This window comes from Psammomys obesus, unplaced genomic scaffold (genome assembly GCF_907164565.1).
Source record: "Psammomys obesus unplaced genomic scaffold, mPsaObe1.curated_primary_1811, whole genome shotgun sequence".
NCBI classification, from domain to species: Eukaryota; Metazoa; Chordata; class Mammalia; order Rodentia; family Muridae; genus Psammomys; species Psammomys obesus.
This window is the reverse complement of record NW_026596051.1, coordinates 17,182,502-17,206,526: the sequence shown is the minus strand read 5'-3', so window position 1 is coordinate 17,206,526 and position 24,025 is coordinate 17,182,502. Positions and strand designations below refer to the sequence as shown.

The following is a 24,025-nucleotide window of genomic DNA, read 5'->3' as shown; positions in this document are numbered from 1 at the left end:
ATCAGTTATTTTTCAATTCCACAAGATCTTTTTTTCCCCACATGATTTTGATACGAGCTTAACTACTGATTCTTCTGAGGCATCCCTAGATCCCTCCTGCCCAGTCCTGCTCTCACTTTCCTGTTGCTCTCAGATGCCCACGCTAGAGGCTCCCCAAGAGCAGGACCAGGACGCCCTGCTCACCCGCCCAGGCACCCAGAGGAGCCAGGAAGGAGCCTGACCACATTACCTGCCTGGCTCTTGAGCGAGGAGGCTGCCTCTATGGCCTTGTAAGAGCTTGTTCGGGCCGTTTTGTCGGTGATTGTCTCTCTCTGTTATTTAAAAAAAGGGGGGGGAGGGCAGACAAAGAGAAAGAAAACAAAGGAAAAAATTCTCCTAATGTGAATGAACACAGGCTGCTGAAAATTTACACAATAGAAAATTTTTCCTTTGGAAATGTGTTCCTCACACTCAAGAGGACCACAGTTGCCCAAACTGACTTTTTTAAATACCCTAAACTGATTCTTTTCTTACTTCCTGCTCTAGAAACTGTTTTCAGAAGGGTAGAGTGGGCAGGGCTGTGCCAGTATCTGCTGACATAACTTATATTTCATGTGCTACCCAAACTTCCCACTGAAACCAAAACAAAATGAAAAATAAGAGGAAATCTAGTTTTCTATTCAAGAGGCCCAATCAAACTGAAGTCATCCCTGCTCTGTCAATGCCAGTATTACTAATGTAACTGACAATGCTACCACATTGGGGGTTTCCAAATTTGAGACAAATTCCTTACTTATCTCATAGAGAACATAAATAAAACACCTTTCACAACTAAAAGTTAAGGGAAGAGTTTCAAAAATATTAAGCCAGTGGTCACAGGTGTGTAATTTTAACTACTTGGGAGACTGAGGAAGGAGGATCACAAACTCAAGTCTTGCCTGGGTTACTGAGTGAGTACAAGACCAGGCTAGACAACCTAACAAGATACTATTTTAAAAGTGAAAAATTAGAGCCGAAGAGATGGCACTTGATGTTCTTTCAGAGGACCTAAGTTTGTATCTCAGCACCCTTGTCTTACAACTCATAACCATATGGAACTTGAGCTCCAAAACACTCAAACCTCTTTTTGGGCTTCCATAGAATACACTTACACAAATAGGCATGTACATACATGAATAAAAATAAAGTATCAGTCTGGAGAGATGGCTCAGAGGTTAAGAACACTGACTGCTCTTCCAGAGGTCCTGAGTTCAATTCCCAGCAACCACATGGTGGCTCACAACCATCTATAATGAGATCTGGTGCCCTTGTGAAGACAGAACATTGTATGCATAATAAATAAATCTTAAAAAAATATATCATTAAAAAATAAAGATTCGAAATAAAAAGGAACTAGCTATAGTTGTAGAACATATGTAGAACATGTAACCTTGGATTCAATTCCTAGTTTTAAAAAATAAAAGGAAAAGAAAAGAAAACTCTGGGCATGGTGGTAAGGATCTCTGTCAGTTTGAGGCCAGCCTGGGCCACATAGTGAGAAACCCTGTCTCAGAAAAAAATAAAATAAAAATAAAGGTTTACTATCATAATAGTCACAAGAATATTCTGTGCTGAGAGTTTGAAAAATGTAGTTCAATACAGATGTGGTGGCACACGTCTTTAAATCCCACCACTCGGAAAACCAAGGTAGGTGCATCCCTGTGAATTTGAGGCCAGCCTGGAATACATAGAAAGCTCCAAGTCAGCCAAGGCTACATTATTAGACTATGTCTCAAATAAATAAAATATTAAAAATAAAAAAATAAAGAAAAACAGTTCAAACTGTCCTCAACAAGGTACAGTGGCACACGCTATAACCCCAGCACTCTAGAGGTCAGAGGCAGGACGACTGGGAATTAGAAGGCCAGCCTAGGCTACAAAAAAGTCTCAACCAGCCTGGACTACAAGAAGCCCTATCTCAAACAACAACAAAAACCAAACCAAACAAACAAGAACCATGCTTCAACAGCACAGGAACAATCCTGCCCCATGGTGACAATGCCACTCCAGGAGACAGGGGCCTTACATAGGTGTCAGATCTCAGACCTCATTCACTGACATCTATAAAGCCAGGGCAGATAAAATAAAAGTCCACTGAGAGTAGTCACATAAATTCTGTTTAGCTTTCTGAATGCTGCTGGTTCATCAAACGTAATCAATACATATTGGGAACTGTATATTAATATGACTTAGATTTATAAAAAGCAGACCAGGGAGACAACACTACTTTCTAAGACAGGACTTCATTATGTATGCCTAACTGGCCTGAAACTAGGTATCTGTCTGCCTCTGCTTTTCAAGTACTGAAACTAGGACAGACAGCAATACTTTCAAAACGTGCTCTTTTCTGATCTGTTTATTTAATATAAAATTAAGACTAATATGAATTGTACTATTTCGAACACTCTGACCACCGTATTTAAAGGGCTTCTGTGAGTACGCACTTCCTGGTACCTTTACACTCCAGTAACTCACAGTAACACTTCACTACCACATATGGCGCATGACGGCTAATGACTCCGAATAACACTTTATTCCGCAGGAAAATGCTACAAAACCTGTCTATTTCACACTACACTAAGCAGAGCCTTAAAGATAAATAATATAGTTTACACTTCATCAATGTAAGATTTTCTACTCTTTAAAATTAGAAAAAAAAAAAGGCAACTTGGTCAGTAAATTATCAAGCTTTACTCAAAATCATAAATATACATAACTACTATGACAGAACTCCTGCAAAATATAAATTTAAATATATAGTACAAAGCCTAATTAAACTGAATTTACCATAAAGTTAACTAAATATATCACAGACAGTTTAAACAAATGGTGTTAAAAGGCTCACTCTCTCTACCTGCGACTTCATATGACAGATACAATAATCCACTGTCGTTTTGCACACATATATCTTGGCCAATTTCGCTCCCTTCAGGTACTAGGTAGGTTGTCCTAACAGATACTGGCAAAACTGAGGCTCAAGACCCTGGGCTGACTTTTAATCAATGCTGTAGTTTCCTTTTTACCACAATGCTGCCCACATTGGGTTCCCAATGAATAAATAAAATAATGAATTATTAACAAATTTATATAATTTATATAATCTATATAATTCATTCCCAGTATTTATCACAGATTCTTTAACTTCCTTTTACAGTGAAAAATACCTGTAATAGATTTTCACGTACCTCATTTACACACTAAATAATAATAGCCAACAGACAAAACATTATACCATGTACTGGCAATGAAACTGAATGTGAGGCTCATGCTACTTGAGCATTCTAGCACTGACCTTTGCCCTTCAACCCTAACAGTCATTTTTTAACACATTAAAAAACAAACAAACAAACAAACATGTATTACTCAAAGTATTTGGACACTGTTTCATTAAACAAGCTTATACCAATAGTTCTTCTGCTGATGTTCCTAATTGTTAATGATCATGTCCTTTCTTCAATGGCCTTTTCAATGTAGAAAAGGATAAGCCTTACTACTGAATGCCACTATGACAACAGCCCAGAAGACCCCACTGCCTATATCTTGTCTGAGTCTCAAGACTTTTATAGCATATGTCCTTACAGGCCAGAAGAGCCCAGCATATTACCTTCCGAAGACTGTGCTTATCTGTCCTAAGTCTTTTCCGGGGTGCATCTTCAACATCGACATCCTCTGGAGGATCATCTGTTCTCTTTGTGTGATTTCTTTTTTTCCCATTTATATTACCTTGGAATGGAAAATGAGAATTGCAATAAATTCACAAGAAAGAGTCCACAAGCTGCTCTGGCATTCAACATGCAAACCAGTAACAGGTATTCAGCAACCAGGCTCATGTCCAAGGCCTATGTTTTACAAATCCAATCTCTTTGAAAAGAAGAACTAGGAACCCACAAATATTTACCTAAAAATTATTATCTTGGTATCTGTTGTGTTTTTAATATACTATAACAGTAAATATAAGTATAGCCTAGTCTGTTTAAAAACTCTGTTATGGTTGGACATGGTAATCCCAGCACACAGGAAGGCTTATTACTACATGAGAAGAGTTTGAGTTTGATACCAGCCTTGGCTACGCAGCAAGACACTGTCTCAGGGTAAGGAAAAAGAAGCATTTATTTACTGACATGCAAAGACAAGTAGAATGTTGGCCAAGTTATAAAAAATTACAACTTTGGGTCTGGAAAGATGGTTCTTGCAGTGGACCTAAGTTTTAGTCCCAGAATCCACATAATGGCTGACAATCAACTATAATTCATTTCAGGAGCTCCAATACCTTCTTCTGGCCTCTGTGTGAACATGTACACATTCAGGCAAAACACTCACACATAAAATAAGACAGATCTAAAAATTTTAAAAAAATAAAAATAAGAAGTACATCTTGCTACCATATATTCTCTTAAATAAATTAACTATTTTTGTTTGTTTTTGTTGAGACAGGGTTTCTCTGTGTAGCTCTGGCTGTCCTGGAACTCACTCTGTAGGCCTTGAATCCAGAGATCCGGCTGCCTCTGCCTCCCAAGTGCTGGGATGAAATGCGTGCCCAGCTTAAATAACAAGTTTTTAAGTAGCAAAGTTACATCTGCAGCTGAAAATTAAGCTCTTCCTGTTATGTTTGTTTAACCATACCTTATTTTAGTTGTCCCTGAAAATATCACTAATCTACAATAAAGTATTCAAATATTACTGACCTAGAAAGATATAGAAGGAAAAAAAATTTAGAGAGACAACCACTTCAAATATGCCAATGTTTATTATCAATACAAATTATTTTCATTTGCACAACTGTTCAGATTCTATTTATCAAACTTCCTTTCGTAGATACATATGTGTAGTACTGAGGACAGAACACATTAATCCCCAGACATCTTTTTACTATTTATTTTGAAAAAAAAAGTTTCACTACATTGGACAGACGTGCCTTCAATCCTCCTGTTTCAGCCTCCTGGGTATTTGGAACTACAAGTGTATGCCACTAGGCCTCACTAGTTAGAAAACTGCTTAAGAACACCGCCACTCTCAAACTAATACTCTTTTGAAAACAGCACAAACATCCAGGAAGACTCAGGAGGAAGCCCAAGTGCCATGCCTTGCATGCCAACAACTGCATGGAGCTGCTCCTCAGGTCTGGGACGCCAGTTACCACTGGAGGAATCAAGCAGTCACAGTTAGCCCTAGACTAGTATGAACAAAGCCCAACAAAATCTTTACTAGGCTCTAATCCTGACCACACCTCTATGGACTGGCAAAAAGCTGGGTAAAAAGGTCTGTCTACAGAGTTGAGGATAGCAGGAGCTAGCTTCCCCAGCCACCTCGAGTGCCATGTTGGTGTGCACTCACAGCCCTGAGCACTGAGCACCAGGTACTGACCAGCAGCAGGCACTCCACTACAAGGTGAGTCTTTGTGATTCTTTCCCGTAAGTACCTAGAGAACACTTACCTGGGATGAGACACAGTTCTTTCTATAGAAATCTGAGTTCCCTAACACTCAACAATGAGAATCATACATCTTCCATACCAAAGTCAGTAGGAAGTCATGATCCAAGGACATTTAGGAATAGCACTCACTTGACACACAGTATGAGTGAAAACCTGCCATTATGTATCTATTTACTACAACCCCAAATACACTTATTGTAAGGGTAAGCTAACCCTGACTTCAGAAATGCTAACCTCTTTTGGATATACAAGCTATTGAAAAGAAATCACTCAAGACTTAGTGTACTAGTATACCATCAACTGAATCTGAATTTTAAAAAAAGTTCACGAACTCTAAACATCCTTGCTATTTTAAATTATAACATTTAAACAAACACAGCAAAATAAAATTCAAGATCAATATAATGAGCTGATACAGAACTCTAGTATGGTGGTTTGGATGAGAATGACTCCCACCGGCTCACATATTTGAATGTGAATGCTTGACTCCCAGTAGGTGGAACAGGTCAGGACTGATTAGGAGGTGCCGCCTTGTTGAAGGAGGTTTGTTACTGGGGATAGGCTTTGAAGTTTCAAAAGCCCCTACCATTCCCAGTTGGCCCTCTGTCTCATGCTTATACATCACGATGTACTTCTCAGTTATTGCTCTAGTACCATGTCTACCAGCCTTCTGTCATGATTACCTCTATGATAATCGTGGAATTACCCTCTGAAACTGTAAGCTCCCAATAAACTCTTTCTTCTATAAGTTGCCTTGGTCATGGTGCTTTGTCATAGAAGCAGAAAAGTAATTAAGATACCTAGCAAGTCCTAAATCAAGATGAGTACGTCCATAGGGGCAGAGGAGCTACTAGTGTGTGTAGCTACACACACACACACACACACACACACACACACACACACACAGTCACAATCTAAAACTTGGCAGCTATTCTAGGACTAGCTAGGACACCTTGGCTTTTATGCAAGCATCTCCAAAACTCAATAATGAATCTTAGAAATTACAGACCATGTTGTATTTTTACTTAACTTTCAAACATATTAATTTATTTTTGTATTAACAGGTTTCTTTACAACTTGTATGTCCAAGTGCTTACACAGCACAAACTTGACTGTTAACTTTTTCTCCAAATCTTTCTCATCTTGCCATAGCACAACTGATATTTACTATAGTATGTTTTAAGGTTTTTAAACTGGAAGCCTAGAAACGGCATACCAAGTGAAGGTCAACAATCACTGTGCACACTCTCAAGCAAAATGGCCTGACCCATGCCATTAAGCCTCAAGAATCAGAACTACCTACCTACCTTTCTTTCGTACATGACCCCTTCAAGCACTGCAGCCAGAATCCCTACTCTGTGTAAACAATAAAGCAAGAGTCCTGTAGACTATCAAAAGGAACTGCATTGGTAGTAAGGGGGGAAATGACAAGAGGCACTGATGAGATCATACACACTGGTCATGTGGCCACACTGTACATCACACCCAAACAGAAGACTTATGTATAGGTATATGTTTACCAGAGTCTTCTTCAGCCTGGACAGAGGTCATTAGGGAAAACTTTGTATTATATCGTGCTTTCTGCTTTTCATTAAGCATGTTCCACTGGGACCCAAGCAATTCTTCTATCTCTTCCCCCGAGGCATCTGGGTGTTCAGCTACAACCTATAAACAAAAAAGTTAGTAAGACCTGTGCACTCACAAAATTCATTGTGATTTACAGCAAATCAAATACATGGTCCTTTAGAACTGAGTACGTAGAATTTTTATTCCCACAGCCTAGAACTGCCCGAGAAAAAAAAAAAAAAAGCACATAACCAATGCAGTGGCACACTAAAAATTTCTAAGTAAAAATAACTGATAAATGACGATGAGAAAACATGCACTTTTCTAAAAATCACTGAATCATTTGTTAGGTCACAATTTTCTAGGCCTTCTTGAAAAATTAATAGTAGGGCAAGCTGTGCAAAAATGTTCCTCTGAGCATGGAGGTCTTGGTTTGTCATTTTCACCAACTGTAATAGTCATATGCCATCTTCTAATTTCAAGTCATGGACAAGAAATATAGATAACAGTCTACCAACAAGCAAGCCCCAATTTTTGTCCACGGTAAGCAAACACAAAGACAACTGATCAACACAGAAAACAAATTCTTCAGTTATGGAGGATCAATACCCTTGGAATATGTTAAGAATGGCCTATCCAAACCTACCAGCAAGGAATTTGCATTTTCACATGTCTTGTAGGTAGTTCAGGTCCACAGTAATGAGTGATCTGTAAGCCCCAACTTTAACTGTAGATGGCAATAACCCCAGGAGTGAAAGCCAATGGTGTTTAGATCCAGCCTAAGACCAAGTGTTGAGTGGAGTGAGATTGATGAGTATCTGAGTGAACTCTAAATGCACACCTTCACCTTGGTCTACATTGTTCTCACCATGGTGCCACTCTAGGCTTTCAGTTAAAAATTCTTAGCACTATAGGGGCTAACAAATGAATCTAGGTTCTAGAAAGAAAAAGGAAGAGGAGAAGAGGTCTCTAAGCATTAGTCTAGTTTCTCAAGTACCTACTTTTCTGTGGCTATATGGCAGAGAAATAGCCTAGAACATGCTGAAATACAACTAACTAGAGTTCCTATTTGACATAGTCCTTCCCAACTTCCAAAGAATAAGAGCACACAGCTCCTCATCGATTATGTTTCGGCTAAGCTGACAAGTACTGGTGGTACCCATTGAAACCTTATCAGCATACCCTCTCCACAGGTCTGTCATAACTGATCACATACTACTGGGTACTTTATCTGCATGTATACTCGCATGCCAGAAGAGGGCATCAGATCACATTATAGATGGTTGGGAACGACCATGTGGTTGCTGGGAATTGAACTGAGAAACTCTGGAACAGCAGACAATGCTCTTAACTGCTGAGCCATCTCTCCAGCCCTGGGTCCTTAGGTGTTAACACGTCTCTGGGCATACTTGGTACCTGGGCAGAGGCACACCCTCCTCAGCTGACCACTTGCTCTTTTTGGACAAGATAGTGAGATACAAGTAAACAGGGAATATACTTCAGACTTTAGAGAAGCAACAGGATCTACATAGCTTTCTATAGTTTGCTTCCTTTTCAACAACAACCAATAAATTCACTTTGGTATATGATATGCTACAGAAACAGATCAGAACTATCACTAACTTTTTTTAGTGTTGAAAACTGTTGTGCTTTTCTTTGGTTCAACGCAAGGGTGAAATTACTTAAAATACTTAGGCATGAAATTATAGAACAGAAACAAAGCACACCAGATACTGCCAACTTCTAAAACAAGCATGATAAAGTATTTAATCCCCACCAACACTGTGCAAGAATTGCTATTCTTCTCATCTTCGTAAGCCCAAGTAGCTAGCTTCAAGTTCACTATTTGCTCACCTGATGATTATGTAATAATGAGCCAGCATGAATTCAATTTTTAAGTCCCTGTCTATGTGTGGGATAAGTACCTCTTCATGTACTTATCTTTCACTGAAGCACACCAGTAAATTGCCATTTTGTCCCTTACGATTTGCTGATGACTTTTTGTGTATGGAGTCCTCAACATGTTAAAAAAAAAAATCTCCACTTTAAAACAGTTCCTTTATATTCTGTGGTCAGTTTGGCTTATTTAAGAAATCCTTTCCTTGAGGGCTGGTGTTGCAGGACATTAAATCACACTGTGAACCCAGAGATTGTATTGTTTATTGGAAAAATCCGTTTCTAGTTGTGGTGTGGCTCAGCACTAGCAGATAAAGTCAACCATGGGTCAAGGGATGGAGAAAGCAAACAGTTGACAGGAAGTGAATATAGAAAAAAAAAAAAAAAACAGAGAAAGTAAGGAGGACACAGGGAGATGCACGGGAAGTAGAAGGGAGGAATATCAGTTTAAGGGTTTTTTGAGATGGTGTGGAGAAGGAGCAGACTTTTCCTTCTTTTGGGGTGTTGACTGAGAAGGAAGGTCAGCTAGGTGCTTTCTCTGCCTCTCTGAATTATTTAGCATGCTTTTACCCAGTATCTGGCTCCTGAATGTTTATTGGTAAAACTGAACATTTGAGATTTTGTTAAAAACAACATTTGGTCCTCTAACACATGGCATGACAATGCAGACAAAGAAATCACACCAGCTGCAAACAAAATGAGAACCATCAAATTTGGTAAGTCACTCAAGGAGTGTTATGAGAAATACCATAATAGAAGGCTTTAGGACCCTGGGCATTGCTAGTTTAGATGGCTTGAAAACAGAAGCAGCAGAGCTAGAGAGATGGATCAAAGGTTAAGAGCACTGGTTGTCCTTCCAAAGGTCCTGAGTTCAATTCCCCACAACCACAGAATGGCTCACAACCATCTGTAATGAGATCTGGTGCCCTCCTCTGGTGTGCAGGCACACATGCAGGTAGAACACTGTTTATATAATAAATAAATCTTAAAAAAAAAAAAAGAAAAAAGAAAAAGAAAGAGGGAAAAGCTAAGCTAAATGACGACGTAACTGAAACTGGCTCAATACCAATTATGATTATCATTTTGGTATTTTATATTTTATTCTTAATAGTCAAAGTAGTTTTCTGTACTCTCTCAAAGGAAAAACACTTTAGAGATACAGGAAAAAGAAAAATATGGAAAGTGGATTGATAAGATATAAGCCTTAGAAGTAAAATGAGACATATGAATAAAAATGAGAAAAATACTCAGACACAGAGAAATTTTGACAAGAACCTACTGCCCACTGCATGATGGAACCAAAGAGGGATGGCCCAAGAGTTTAAGGAAAACCAACCTTAGTTTATCTGGTTACTATATAAATCCTACCAGAAGATAGGGACTCCCAATGTTATGAAGAAGTTAAATAGAATCATAGCCATATTAGATTTAAGAAGAATTAAGGAAGCAATCACTTCATATGTTATGCATTCATCCTTTATGAAGCAGATATTAAATTCATGGGTAACTCAGAACAGATTTATCCCCCCAAAACTGGAAAAATTTGGCAACAGCAATATTGGAAGCTAGGCCTCAGTTACAATGGTGAACATGATAAAAAGAGGAAGCCAGGGACATAGAACAACAAAATAGGGGTAGAGGTATTAATACTTCCCAAGATCAGGTGCTAGGCGAAGGTCAATATGTTGAGTGACAAAGGCAGCTTGAATTTGATAATTCTCTTGGTGCTATGTCATTTATCAGCTTAAAATGCTTAAGACAAGGTTGAAAAATCAGGAAAGGGGTCTAAGTCATTTACTAAAATTATACAAGGCCCAAAAAGCTTCGGTGATTTTTTTGCAGACTGACTTCAGCTGTAAATAGAAGATTTAGAATTCCTACTCAGATGTCAGACAAATATTAATTGAATCTTTGGCTTTTAAAAATGCTAACTCAGAATGCAAAAGGGTGATTGGGCCTTTAAAAGCAAGATCAGCACCAATAGATAAATGGATTAGAAATACAACCGATCTTAGATCTCACATTTATGCTACTCTGATAAAAGTAATTTCTAAAAGTTTTAAAAAAAATTAAAATGTCCTATGTTTTAATTGTGGTAAGCCAGGTCATTTGAAAAGGGATTGTTAGCAAGGCATTGCTAGAAACAATGTTTATTTCTAGAGATAATCCAAAAAGTCCCAGCCTTCTGGAATATGCAGGAGGTGTGGCAAAGGCTGGCACTGTGCTAATGAATGCAGATCGACAAGGAAAAGGCAAGGTAAGCCTTTGTCATCAGGAAAAGGCCGAGGGGACCTCCTGTAGGCCCCAATATCAAATTCGATTCAATCGTTCCTGTCAGCATTGGAGAAACTCATACATAGAGCAATTAAAAGATTAATGCTTGTTATTAAAAACAACTCTGCTCTGTATGTAATCAATAACAGAACAGTTTTAACAGAGTAAAAAATTGCAGGAGAGACCACAAAACTATTTTGGTGAACTGCTATAAATGACCAGAGAACACTAGAGCCATATGTGGCTAATACAGCCATGAATTTATAGAGATGATTTGTCGCAGTAATGAAAAACAAAGATAAACATTCTTCCAATCGCAGAAATAAATCAAATATAAAGAATGCTTCTAAGCAAAGTATTAAAAAAGTATTGTCAAGAACAGTCACAGACAGTTCAGGTTGTACATAAGCAGGACATAACAGCTGTGGAGAAACATTGGATAGTAGAAAAAAAAAATCAACCTGTATTATTTTAAAGATGTGTTGACCTCAGAACGGAAACAGGGACATGTGTTATGTTGGGGAAGAGATTTTGCCTTTGTTTCCAAAGAAGAAGAAAAGCTGTGGATAACATCAAAATCGATAAAGACTATATTCTAACAGGAGAGGCCCCATGAATGAGAGACAGTTTGCTCATTCAGTCCAAATTAATTTATAAATACTAACAAATGTCTTCTATTTCATCAGGCATAAAAAAATTTTAATTTTTTTTTTCAAATGATAATTTACCAAAGGCAGACTTGCCTTACTGTCATAAAATGAAAAAATGGGTTTTCTTAAACCATGTGTTTTAATTCCATGTTGGAATGTTAAACTGTAGATTGCCTCATGGCCCACGCCATTTTGGACATCAGCTTTTGAATTTTCTTCTTATATAAAATGGATATTTGTGTTGTTTTGTAGCAAAAATGATTAAGCGATTTTAAATGTTTTAAGTAGATTCAAAGGGTTACTACAGTTCAAACTTGCTTTCTAGATCTCTAAGAGCTGGAGTGATTTGGAGCAAAGATAAAATATTTGAGCAAGGTAGCTCATGCCTTTTTTGGTTTTGGTTTGTTTTGTTTTTTCAAGACAGGGTTTCTCTGTGTAGCCTTGGCTGTCCTGGACGGGATTTGTAGACCTCACAGTGATTCGCCCGCTTCTGCCTCCCTAAGTGCTGGGATCAAACGTGTGCGCCACCACACCCAGCTCATTCAAGCAGAAACAGGCAGATCTCTAAGTTATTTGCTTTTTAAAATTCTAGAATTATAATGAACAAGCACACACTTTTAATCTCACCACACAGGAACAAAACTCAGATACAGCTCCTAACTGGTATGTTTGCACACTAAAGAAATCACCATATTTACACATTATCATAAAAAACCCTCTCCAAGGTTACTAAAAAGACAGCCAATTTCCAATAGGGACAGAACAAAGAGTAGCTTTTGCAACTGCCAGTAAGTTCATCTCCACGAATGCAACCCTGACCAATACTGAATCAGATGATTATAAATATAAATTATATAAACATAAAATTATATATATATGTATTTATATACATATAATTATAAATATCACAACAACTGAGGACTCTTCATAGAGCAAAAAGGAATCCACCAACATTTTCCTGTGAGCTTCTATTATAAACGCTTTCCATACATGGAGAATAAATATTCTCTCTCTTTGAGAAACAAATCTGGACACGTTACCAGGCGTGGAGAACCTTATACTCAGTCACTGCCAACCACCCTGTGGTCATAAAGGCCCCTACAAGGATGGTCTGGATCTGCTGGAAAGCAGGGTCCTTCAAAGGCTCAGTCACAGAAGGAAGCGGTAGGACTGGTCCCTATCTGAATTCATCCAAGACCAGGGTATGGTGGCAAAGGAGTCTGCACCTTCTCTCACTGAGGAAATCGGCGATAGAAAAGAGAAATATTGGCTCAGATGTCAATAATTCCCATCCCAAAACCTCTTAGCTCCCTCACACAAAGAAGTGTGGAACCAATGAAATGGACACAACATTTAGGTAATACAAAGTTTAATGATGGTTTATCAACCACCAATGAAACCAAAACTAATGGAAAATGGCAGCTTATAGACGAGGGGGAGTGGATACAGAATGGCCAATACTGATAAAGGAACCACAAAATCGGCACAGCTGTACTGTCTATAAGACAAACAACTAAAAAGGCAAAAGTAAAATCTCTATCTTCTCCAATTCAAGGTGTACGTAATGGTATAGCTATATAGTCATTAAAATGGAAAACCATCAAGTGGCAGATACGTGGCAAAGATTCCTAGTCATGGTAGGCATGAATGAAAATGGCACAACCTAGTAAAACTTAGCAAAGACATTAAATTTTATATAATTCATATAAGCAAGACAGACAAAATATCTGAAAATAAGTGAAATAGTAGACAAACTAACATCATGTTTAATTAAGAGTAGAATATTAATTTTGCCAGAAATAAAATTCAGAATAAATAAATAATTGATTATACATTTGAAAATTTTGAAAGTTTATCCCTAACACTAAAAATAAAGGGAAATGGAAACCAAATTAAACTAAGACAACCCTGTAAGTAAAACTTATTAGGAATCCACAGCCAAGCAGTGATTCACTCATTTATATACAGACTATACTATCCTTTTAAGTATTACAGAAATAAACCGTCATCATACTCGGTGATAACAAATGCACCACCTTTATAAGTGAGTACGTCCCATGCTGAACACTTCACAACAGCTTGTTAAAAGAAAATGCTACCAAGAGCTGAATGTCAAGGAGTAGCCCAACTTCCAGCAAAGGGCGGCCCAATGAGGCCATTTCCTACCACTTCCCACTTCTGCTGGTGCTTTTTATCTACTTTGAAAAGACATAGTGGCAACCAAGAGTGCAAACGCTGTTTCCAACAATAACTGTTACATTTAAAAACTAAATAGAGTTAAGCAGTGGAGGAAGAAATAGAGGATTCTGCACTAAAGGGATGATCCTCAATTTTGGAAAACCTGTAGCAGAATCCACCAAAATACTTACCTCATCCCTGTGTTTTTGACAGAAGACTAAAAACTGGGATGCTGAGTCTCCCTTCCTGCTCCGTGGAGCAGAAGCTGTGGACTTCTTCCTTCCAGGAGGAGATCCCACTCCTCTCTTAGGTTCAGCATCTGCCATCTTTGGAAGGGTAGTCTTTTCCGCGCCAGGGTCACCCTCTTGGTTCTCTGCAGAACTACATCTTTTGGCTCTTCGCCTTCTCTTCATGGGAATATCCTCTTCTCTCACAGACCCAGGGTCTACAGTAGCTTCTTCACTGGGCCCTGAAGAGTCCACCATTTCTCCCAAAGGCTCTGTAGCAATGCCAGCCTCCTTAGCCACTTGAGGGTTAAGGTGTAGCTGGTCCCCCACATAGAGGAAGGTAAATTTGGCTTTCCGCTCCTCTACTGACATGCTAGCAGCTTCCTCAGCTTGGACAATGCCCATTTCCCACTGGGCTCTCAATCTCCCTGAAATAGGTTTTAACAACTAAAAAAAAAAAAAAAAATCCATTTGAAATTTTATTACATAATATAAAGGTGACTCAATTAAAAGCACTTTTGCTATATCAGATAAGAAAAATCTATAAAGACCCAACTACAATTTTAGATATAACTCAACTGACTATTGTTTCTTTAAACTAGAAATCAACTCTAATACTTTTAATAGCTTCAATCTATAAAGGAAAATCAATCAGAAAATAAATTATGTCTGTGAGTCATCAAATGAGTAAAATAAAAATAACGTATGTAAATGACAATTTAGGCTGGGCGTACTGGCTCACATCTTTAATCCCAGGGCTAAGGAGGCAGAGCCAGGTGGACTTCTATGCATTTCCAGGGCAGCCTAATCTACAGAGTTCCAGGCCAGGACTGCATAGTCAGACCCTGTCTAAAGGAGGGTAGGTAGGGAAGCAAATGACCAACATTAAAAAAAAAAAAAAAAAAAAAAAAAAAATCACTTAAAGCAACTATAAGGTCAAAACAAACTTACTAAGAATTAAAATTTCTAAAAACACACTAAAGAAACATCACCTTGATTTTCTCAGCTTTCGTGGGTGCCTGCTTGGCACTTTCTTGGCATAATTTTTCAAATTGTTCTTCTCCTTCAAAAGCAACAAGACTCTTCTCAAATATCCAAGCCCTTTCTGGGGCATCACCAAAGAATTGGACATGATACTGCCGTGCACTTTTTTTCTGACCTAATTTTAAAAATAAAAAATGTGAACGTTAGAAATTGGGATGAAGCTGGGCAAATCTACTACTGCTTTAAAATTATTTTACTTGGTGGTGTTTATGCTTATTAATCTTAACATGAATTCTATCCTTTTTTATCCTCAACATACTCCATGTCCAAAAGGAAAATTCACTTATCAGAACTCAACCCATCCTTACTCATTGATGGCCTGGTCCAACCCACTTCCAGGGGACTGATGTCCCTTTCTGTCTAGCATGGGCATAGTGTTTAAATAAGAGCATTCAACCTCAAAGAGTCACTGAGACCACAGCAAACCCCCTCAGATATTCCTTGCCATCACTCTTAGCTGCAGAAAGAAATAACATCTATCAATGCAACCAGAAGGATGGGCAAAGAGACCACTATCCACTGAAACTTCAGATTTTGCTAAGGTTGAAGGACAGGGAAGACACATGTAGCTAGTCAAAAGGGCAGATCTCAGGAACAAGAGGAAAAGAGATCTTTAGCCCTTATTTTAAAAGAAATAAAAGGAGACTTCCTGGATAGCTAAAGCACCCAAAAGAAAAACCTCTTCATTGCATTTTTAAAGATGCTTCCAGTGGTGCTGGAGAGATGGATCAGAGGTTAAGAGTACTGGCTGTTCTTCTAGAGGTCCTGAGTTCAGTTCCCAGCAATAACATGGTGTCTCACAACTATTTATAATGAGATCTGGTGCTTTCTTCTGGCATGCAGGCAGAATACGTACGTAAACATAATAAAATAAATAAATAAATCTTTTTTTAAAAAAAGGGGAGGGGGCCCTCCAGTAAAGTGGCTCATCCTCCAGTAAAGAGTCCAATCCTTTAAAGGAAAGGTGACCAGGTGCCAAAAGCTTTGTGTTTATGGCTACAGCAGCTCTAAATACTATGGTAACACACAAAGGCAACACAAGGACCCAGGACCTGGAAGCTTCTAAAATACAGAAGAGGTTCTGGACAGGCTCTCGGGGTTACAAACCAAAAGTAAAGACACTGAACAGAGAAAGATCCTATTTGCTAGGAAAAGAATAATTTCAAATTTTTAAATTTAATTCTAATATTTTTATATTTGTTTTTCTAGAGATAGGATTTCCCTGTGTAGCTCTGGCTGTCCTGGAACCTACTTTGAAGAACAGGATGGCCACAAACTCAGAGATCTGCCTGCCTCTGCTTTGAGAGTACTGGGATTACGAGTGTGCCACCACAACCTGCTAATTTTTATTTTTGTTAGTTTATATATGTAAGTATTTTGCTTGCATGTATGTCTGGTTCGATTCCCAGTAACCACATGTCAGCTCACAACCACCTGTAACTGCATTTCCAGGGATGTGATGCCCTCTTCCGGCCTCCACAAGCACTGCACACATATGATGCACAAACATATTCGAACACTCATATATAGAAAATAAAAAGAAATAAAATATATTTTTTAAAAAATCTTTTAAGGCCAGAGATATGGCTCAGTGCTTAAGAGCATTTGCTGTTCTTGCAGAAGACTCAGGTGTGATCAGTCTCCAGACTCAATACAGTAATTGATAACTGTCCATAACTCTAGTTTCAGGGGATGTAGTACCTCTCCTGGTCTCCTTTAGCACTAGACACACACATACATAAACACAGGCAAATATTCATACAATGTTAAAATGAGTATATTTCTAAAGGTGTAATAGTGACTAGAAAAATGGTTATGTGGTTGAGGGCACTTCTTGCTCTTATAAAGAACCCGAGTTCAGTTATCAGCACCCTCATCTGGTAGCTGACACATGCCCATAACTTCAGCTGAAACTCTACAGTGCACGCGCACATACATATGCACGTGCGCACGCGCGTGCGTGCACGCACACACACACACACACACACACACACACACACACAGGAGAGAGCACACACAAATAAGCAAAAATAAATCTTTAAAAAGACCAAAAAGGCTTAAGATAAGAAATCTACTGGAAAAATATTAATACGAGCAGTATTTATTCCTATAAGAAAGCTACAACAAAAAAAAAAAATAAAATAAAATAAAAAATAAAAAAAAAAAGAAAGCTACAACATTAATAAAAGAGGTTACATACCTAGACAACAGTCTTTGGAAAGATGAACCAAGAAAAAAATTTACTCAGGCAAGAGTGGTGGTGCATACGTCTAATCTCAGCATTTAGGAGGCAGAGACAAGAGAAGAGTTTGGGACCAAATCTGATCTACACAATGAGTTCTATCAGCCAGAACTACATGAGAAACTGTCTCAAAAACAAACAAACAAACAAGACATATCTTAGTAAGTCAGGTATGGACACAAAACCTACCTCTATCCCCCAAGCTATGATGGGATAGGGATAACAGGATCACTGGGGTTTACTCTGAAGCTAGCTTCGGGTTGAGTGAGAGACTTTCTCCAAGTAAAACAGTCAAGAGTGATAGAGCAAGACACCCAATGTCCTCCTAAGGTCTCAATTATCTCTCAGTTTGGGAGGCAAAAACAGGAGTTAACTTTCTGTTGTCAATTTCTTTTGTCCAAACAGGGTTTCTCTATGTAGCCCTGGCTGTCCTGGAACTCACACTGTAGACCAGCCTGGCAAGTACTGGGATTGGAGATGAAATATATATTTATTATTATAATTTATTCACTTTCGTATCCCGGCTGTGGAAGCGAAAATTTTAAGACTACTTTTTAATTTTTGTTGTTGTTGTTGTTTTTCTTTTTTCTTTTTGAGACAAAGGTCTCATTGTGTAGACCTGGCAGGCCTTGAACTCCTAGAGATCCATCTGTCCCTGCCTCCTAGTGCTGAGATTAAAGAAGTGTGCCACCATGCCCAAGTACCTTTTCATTTTTTTGTTAATACATACACTCACAAACATATACACATACATACACGCTTTGTTTTATGGTGCTAGGGATCAAATCCAGGGCACACTAGGCAAATATTTATCACTCAGTACAATCTGATTTGTTTAGAAATATGCAAGGTTGAAAATGCCTTGAAGAGTCAGGGTATGGTAACACACGCCTTTGGTCCCAGAACTTGGGAGGCAGAGACAGGAAGTATTTCTGTGAGTTCAAGGCCAGCCTGGTCTACAAAGCACTATCCAAGATAGACAGGGCTACACAGAGAAACCCTGTCTCAAAAAACCAAGGAAAGGGCTGGAGAGACAGCTCAGAGGTTAAGAGCACTGGTTGCTCTTCCAGAGGGCCTGACTTCAATTCCCAGCAACCACATGGCAGCTCATAACATTTGGTGTCCTCTTTTGATGTGCAGGCAGAACAATACATATATAATTAATAAGCAAATGATAGATAGATAGATAGATAGATAGATAGATAGATAGATAGATAGATAAGTCGGGCATGTGTGCAGGTGGAACTGTGTGTGTGTGTGTGTGTGTGTGTGTGTGTGTGTGTGTATCTTTGGAAAAAAAGAAAAAGAAAAGAAAATGCCTTGAAGATTTAAGAACAGTGATACAGCTACTGTTAGGATGTCTTTGCTATGGGTAAAGGTAATTAACCCTCTACCCATCCTCTTATTAAGTATTGCTAATTAAACTAATTTGTCTTGCTTTCCTCAAGAAAGAAAAGAAAAACATCAAAGTAGGAGGAGTAGCTGGGAAGAAGTGGGTAAGAGAGACAAAAAGAGAGTAATGGATGTGAAATTAACAAAATATATACATCTGTTATGAAAATGTCATAATGAAGCCCATTGTGTATAATTACTTCAAGCTGATAAAAATCTTGTAAAAATAACAAAATAAGCAGTTTTTAGCTTATGTCAATACTTTAATTTTAGTAATGAAAATTAACAGATATGTGTCATAGTTTCATAATAAAGAAAACATTTTATAGTATATGTGATAAATTAATATTAATTTGTTGTTGTTTGTTGAGGCAGGGTTTCCTCTATGCAACCTTGGCTGTCCTGGAACTATCTCTATAGACCAGGCTGGCCTTAAACTCAGAGATGTGCCTGCCTCTGCCTCCTGAGTGCTGGAATTAAAGGCTTTGAATTAATTTAAATGATGTTTAAAAATAATTGCTATCAGGCTGGAGAGATGGCTCAACAGCTCAATTTGCTCCTCTTCCAAAGGACCCAAGTTCTGCTCCTTGCACCCATATCCTGTGGCTCACAGCCACCTGTAACTCCAGCTCAGGGGAATCTGATGCCTCTCATCTCCATGGGAACTTGCACTCACATGCATATACATACACAGAGACAGACACACATAACTTAGTGTTGCTTATTTTTAAGGATGGAAGAAATTTAATGCCTTGCCAAGTATGATGGCAAACACCATCTCAATACTCAGGAGGCAGATTCAGGTGGATCTTCCAAGTTTGAGGTCAGTCTGGTTGACAGAGGTTGACCCAGGCCAGTCAGGGCTACATAAAGAAACCTTGTCTTAAAAAAAAAAAAAAAAAAAAACAAAAAAAAAAAACAACAGCCCAGCACAGTGGTGCACGCCTGTAACCCGAGTACTCAAGGAGGCAGAGGCAAACGGATCTCTATGAGTTCAAGGCCAGCCTGGTCTACAGAGTGAGTCCAGGACAACCAGGGCTACACAAAGAAACCCTGTCTCGAAAAAAAAAAATTTAAAAAAACTAACTAAATAAATAAAAACAGTTAATGATAGAAAAAAAGAAAACAGATTACTATAGCTTGGCCCAAGGTTTGTAAAATGTTACTTTTAAAAAATTTGTTTATGTATTTTATGTGTATGGGTGCTTTCTCTGCATGTACTCATACCAGAAGAAGACACTGGATCCGTTAAGACTATAGTTAAGACTGTATAGAGTTATACAGACAGTTATATACAGTTAGCCGTGAGTGGATGACAAGAACTTAACTGAAGATCTCTGAAAGAGCAACCCATGCTCATAACTGCTGAGCCATCTCTTGAGCTGTTACTTTTTTCTTGAGACAAGGTCTCACTATGTAGCCCTGGCCAGCCTGAAACTTCCAGTGGAGACCAGGCTGGCCTCAAGCTTACAGAGATCCAATTATTCCTGCCTTCTCCATGCTGGAACTAAAGGTGTGTGCCACCATACCTAGGTACTTTCTTTTCTTTTAGACAGGAGTTCACAATGTAGCTTAGGCCTCAGTTTACAATCCTTTTTTATATAGCACCTCCTCAGTGCTGGGATTACAGGCATAAATGACCACACGTGCTTTGAGTATAGTATTTCTGAAGTTCTTTCCTACCTAAGTTTGCCAGCAAGAGTCTAGAGTAACGACTCAGGGGTTAAGAGCACTTGAGTGGTCTTCCAGAGATCCTGAGTTCAGTTCCCAGCAACCACAAGGTGGTTCACAACAATCTTAATAAGATCTGAATCCCTCTTCTGATGTGTATAAAGACAAAACACTCATATTCATAAAATACATGAATAATTCTTAAATTGCCAACATAACCTAATTTTCTTTTTTTGAGGTAGTCTTTCTATGTAGCCCTGTCTGTTCTGGAACTCACTCTACAGACAAGCTTGGCCTTGAACTCAGAGACTTGCCTGTGTCTGCTCCCTAGCACTGGGATTAAAGACGTGCACTACCACATGTCCAACACCTTTACTTTTTATGAGCATCTTTCAACTATAAGAGTTTTATCTGGAAGCTGAAAAGCTCGCTCGGCATTTAATAGTGCTTGCTGTTCTTCCAGAGGGCCCAAATTCAACTCTAGGACCCACAGAGTGGCTTACAATGCCTGTAAGAGGATCCCTGGCCTCTGGCACATATTCCGAGATATAAACATACATGCGCACAGAGTGAGAGAGAGAGAGAGCCCACATACTCATAATTAAAGTAGCCAGGTGGTGGCAGCGCTACAGCAGTGCACACCTTTAATCTCAGCCCTTGGGAGGCAGAGGCAGGAGGCTCTCTGGAGCTTGAGGCCAGCCTGGTTTAGACAAGAGTTCCAGAACAGCCAGGGCTGTACAGTGAAACCCAATCTCAAAACACACACATACACACACACCACAGCCAAACAAAAAGATACTAAAAGTAAATCTTTAATTAAAAAAAATTTATTTTGGTTTAAGAAGTAAGTATCTCTTGAGGAGTCAGTGGTAAGTGGATCTCTCTGAGTTCAAGGGCAGCCTGGTCTACAAACAAGTCCAGGAAAGCCAAGACTACACAGAGAAACTATGTCTTGAAAAACCAAAAGAGTTGATGTTCTATTCCAAATATTATTTTTATTATTTGTGTGTGTGACATACAAGTGTGATGTTGAAGGTCAAACAGACAACAAAGTCCTAAAGTTTTCAGGACAATAATGCTCTTCTACCGTGGGCTCCAGGAATCAACCTCAGATGTCAAGATTATTGAGGAAGCACTTTTACCTGCTAAGCCACCTCACCAGTCCTCAATGTCCTGTCTTATCACATGACTAGCCAATTGTCCAACGTCACTGATTACCAATCTATTCTTACTATGGAAACCTAAAGTTCATGGATCACAATCTGAGTGAAAATGCTTATCACTGACCCTACCCCTTCGTGTAGCTAGGAGAGCCTGGTCCTCTCTAAACATCCTAAAGTCCAGTTGTATACTGCGCTCCTTTGTTCTCTCATCACCGCTCATCAAGACAGTCTACAGTGTGACCCCTGTCCCTCTGAGCTAGAGAGATTTGTCCAGAGACTCTCCAGATTCTATAGACCCTACTGAGACGACAGGAGCCATTTATCCATACAGAGTAGATACTACAAGACTACTTCAGAGCTAAGTCTGGGGAAAAAAGAAAAGCCTTAAATGCAAGCAAGGCCAGGAATTTACGAAAATAAAAATAAAGCATAAAGAAAGTCACATGGACAAGAGACCACAGAGCTCCAAGGGACAAACGATAGGCATTAGTATGCATAAGGTTATGATTTAGACCTTGGTTGGGCACCAAAGCCCCAAACTAGGTAAAGTAGAAGATGACAAAAAAAATATAAATAGAAGATAGTAAATATACTACCTCAGGAGAAAAAAAAATTACATATTTATTCTGTGTTATATTTGTGCACGTGCATGTATATGTTGTAATATGGACTTTTTTCCCATCAGACATCAAACTCAGGTCAGCAGGATTGGTAACAAGTACCTTTATCCACTGAGCCATCTTGCCATCTCTTGGTAAAAAATTTTAACACCATTCTACATAAACAGACTAAAAATTCCAGATACTATAGTCTACAAAGATTTACTCTTTTGAACGGCTGAAAAGGAAACGGCAGCTCCTCAGACAAACCCCACACATGGCTGCAACATGACTATATGACACAAGGAGGATTCATGCTTCCTCAAAAGGACACACATTCCTGATCTGGGTACCATGAAATCCTTCCCTTGGGAAGGACTTTCCTCATTCTGGAAAAAGTTATAATATCAAAAGGCACGTGGCACACACCTGTAATCCCAGCACTCTGGGAGGCAGAGGCAGGCAGATCTCTGTGTGTTCAAGGCCAGCCTGGTCTACAAAGTGAGTCCAGGACAACCAAGGATACTCAGAGAAATCCTGTCTTGAAAAACCAAAAAAGTCCTCTGAGGAGACAAAGACAAAACCAAACCACAGGATCCTCTCCTGCTACCCGCCCTATAGACTATAACTGACTCTCATCACCACAACAAAACCCTACACCCTTAGGAGAGAAGGGAAGGCAAGACACAGCAAGGCACTCAGGCTCTCCTTACCTCAAGCACATCCCTTCCAGTACAAACTTGCTAGGAGATATAGCCCTATGTCATTTCCTGCAGCTACCTGCCCACAGCCAGCCAGTAAACCTATGTGACATGCAAGTGGCAACACAATGATCCAGACCCAATTGGGAGCAGGCCCCACTCCTATCAGACCTCAAGACGATAGTCAGAGCCAGGAGGTGCATGCTTAGGTATACCACAAAAGACCACACAAGACTGACTGGTCAGCAACAGTTCTGGGACAGAATATCAACCTTGGACAGTCACAGCTATGGTTGTCCACATTTCTGAGGGGCACACAGGTCAAGAGCATAAACTTGTCTAGCCAAACTCCATGTAACACACCTTAACTTCTTCAAATCAAATTCAAACCTTACTCTAGAACTTTTGAAAGCCAAGAATAGTACCACACATCCCAGCACTAGAGGCTGAAGCAGAAAGATCATGAGTTTTACAAGGCCAGCCTGAGCCACATCTAACAAGGCTCAAAAAAAAAAAAAAAAAAAAAATTCAAACTACATGATCCTTTGTTACGTTTCCTTCTAAACTACATTCTGTAAGTTTTCTTATGTAATTAACATACTATGAGCTAAATTATTTTAAAGTATTTGCTCTGTTATCAGTAACACTACATTTTAAATGTTCTTTTGCTGTTTCATGAGCCAATTTATATGTTTTCTAAGTCAAAGATTAGAATTTTTAGCATTCTCCCCCCTTCCTAAGCCTAATGAAATAGAACCTTTTTTTTTTTTTTTGAGACAAGGTTTCTCTGTGCCCAGGCCGTCCTGGAACTTACTCTGTAGACCAGCTGGCCTCAAACTCAACAGACACACCTGCTTCTGCCTCCTAAGCGCTGGAATTAAAGGTGTGTGCTACCACCTTTAACATAAATGAAAATTTTTATATTTCTAACTTAATGTATTATAAAATATTAATCTACAAATAAACAATTA

At 38.9% G+C, this 24,025-nt stretch overlaps 1 protein-coding gene across 5 annotated transcripts in view; it reads right to left on the bottom strand.

Annotated features, from left to right (window-relative positions):
• Positions 1-24,025, bottom strand: part of Nsd2 (nuclear receptor binding SET domain protein 2) — a 74,672-nt gene that overhangs the window by 29,543 nt on the left and 21,104 nt on the right. For all 5 annotated transcript variants that reach the window (XM_055624019.1, XM_055624023.1, XM_055624022.1 and 2 more), the window contains 5 exons: positions 15,235-15,401; positions 14,207-14,689; positions 6,972-7,116; positions 3,623-3,741; positions 230-311 (listed from right to left, as the gene is read on the bottom strand). In XM_055624019.1, coding sequence (XP_055479994.1) covers positions 230-311; positions 3,623-3,741; positions 6,972-7,116; positions 14,207-14,689; positions 15,235-15,401 — 996 coding nt within the window. The remainder of the gene's footprint in view (positions 1-229; positions 312-3,622; positions 3,742-6,971; positions 7,117-14,206; positions 14,690-15,234; positions 15,402-24,025) is intronic.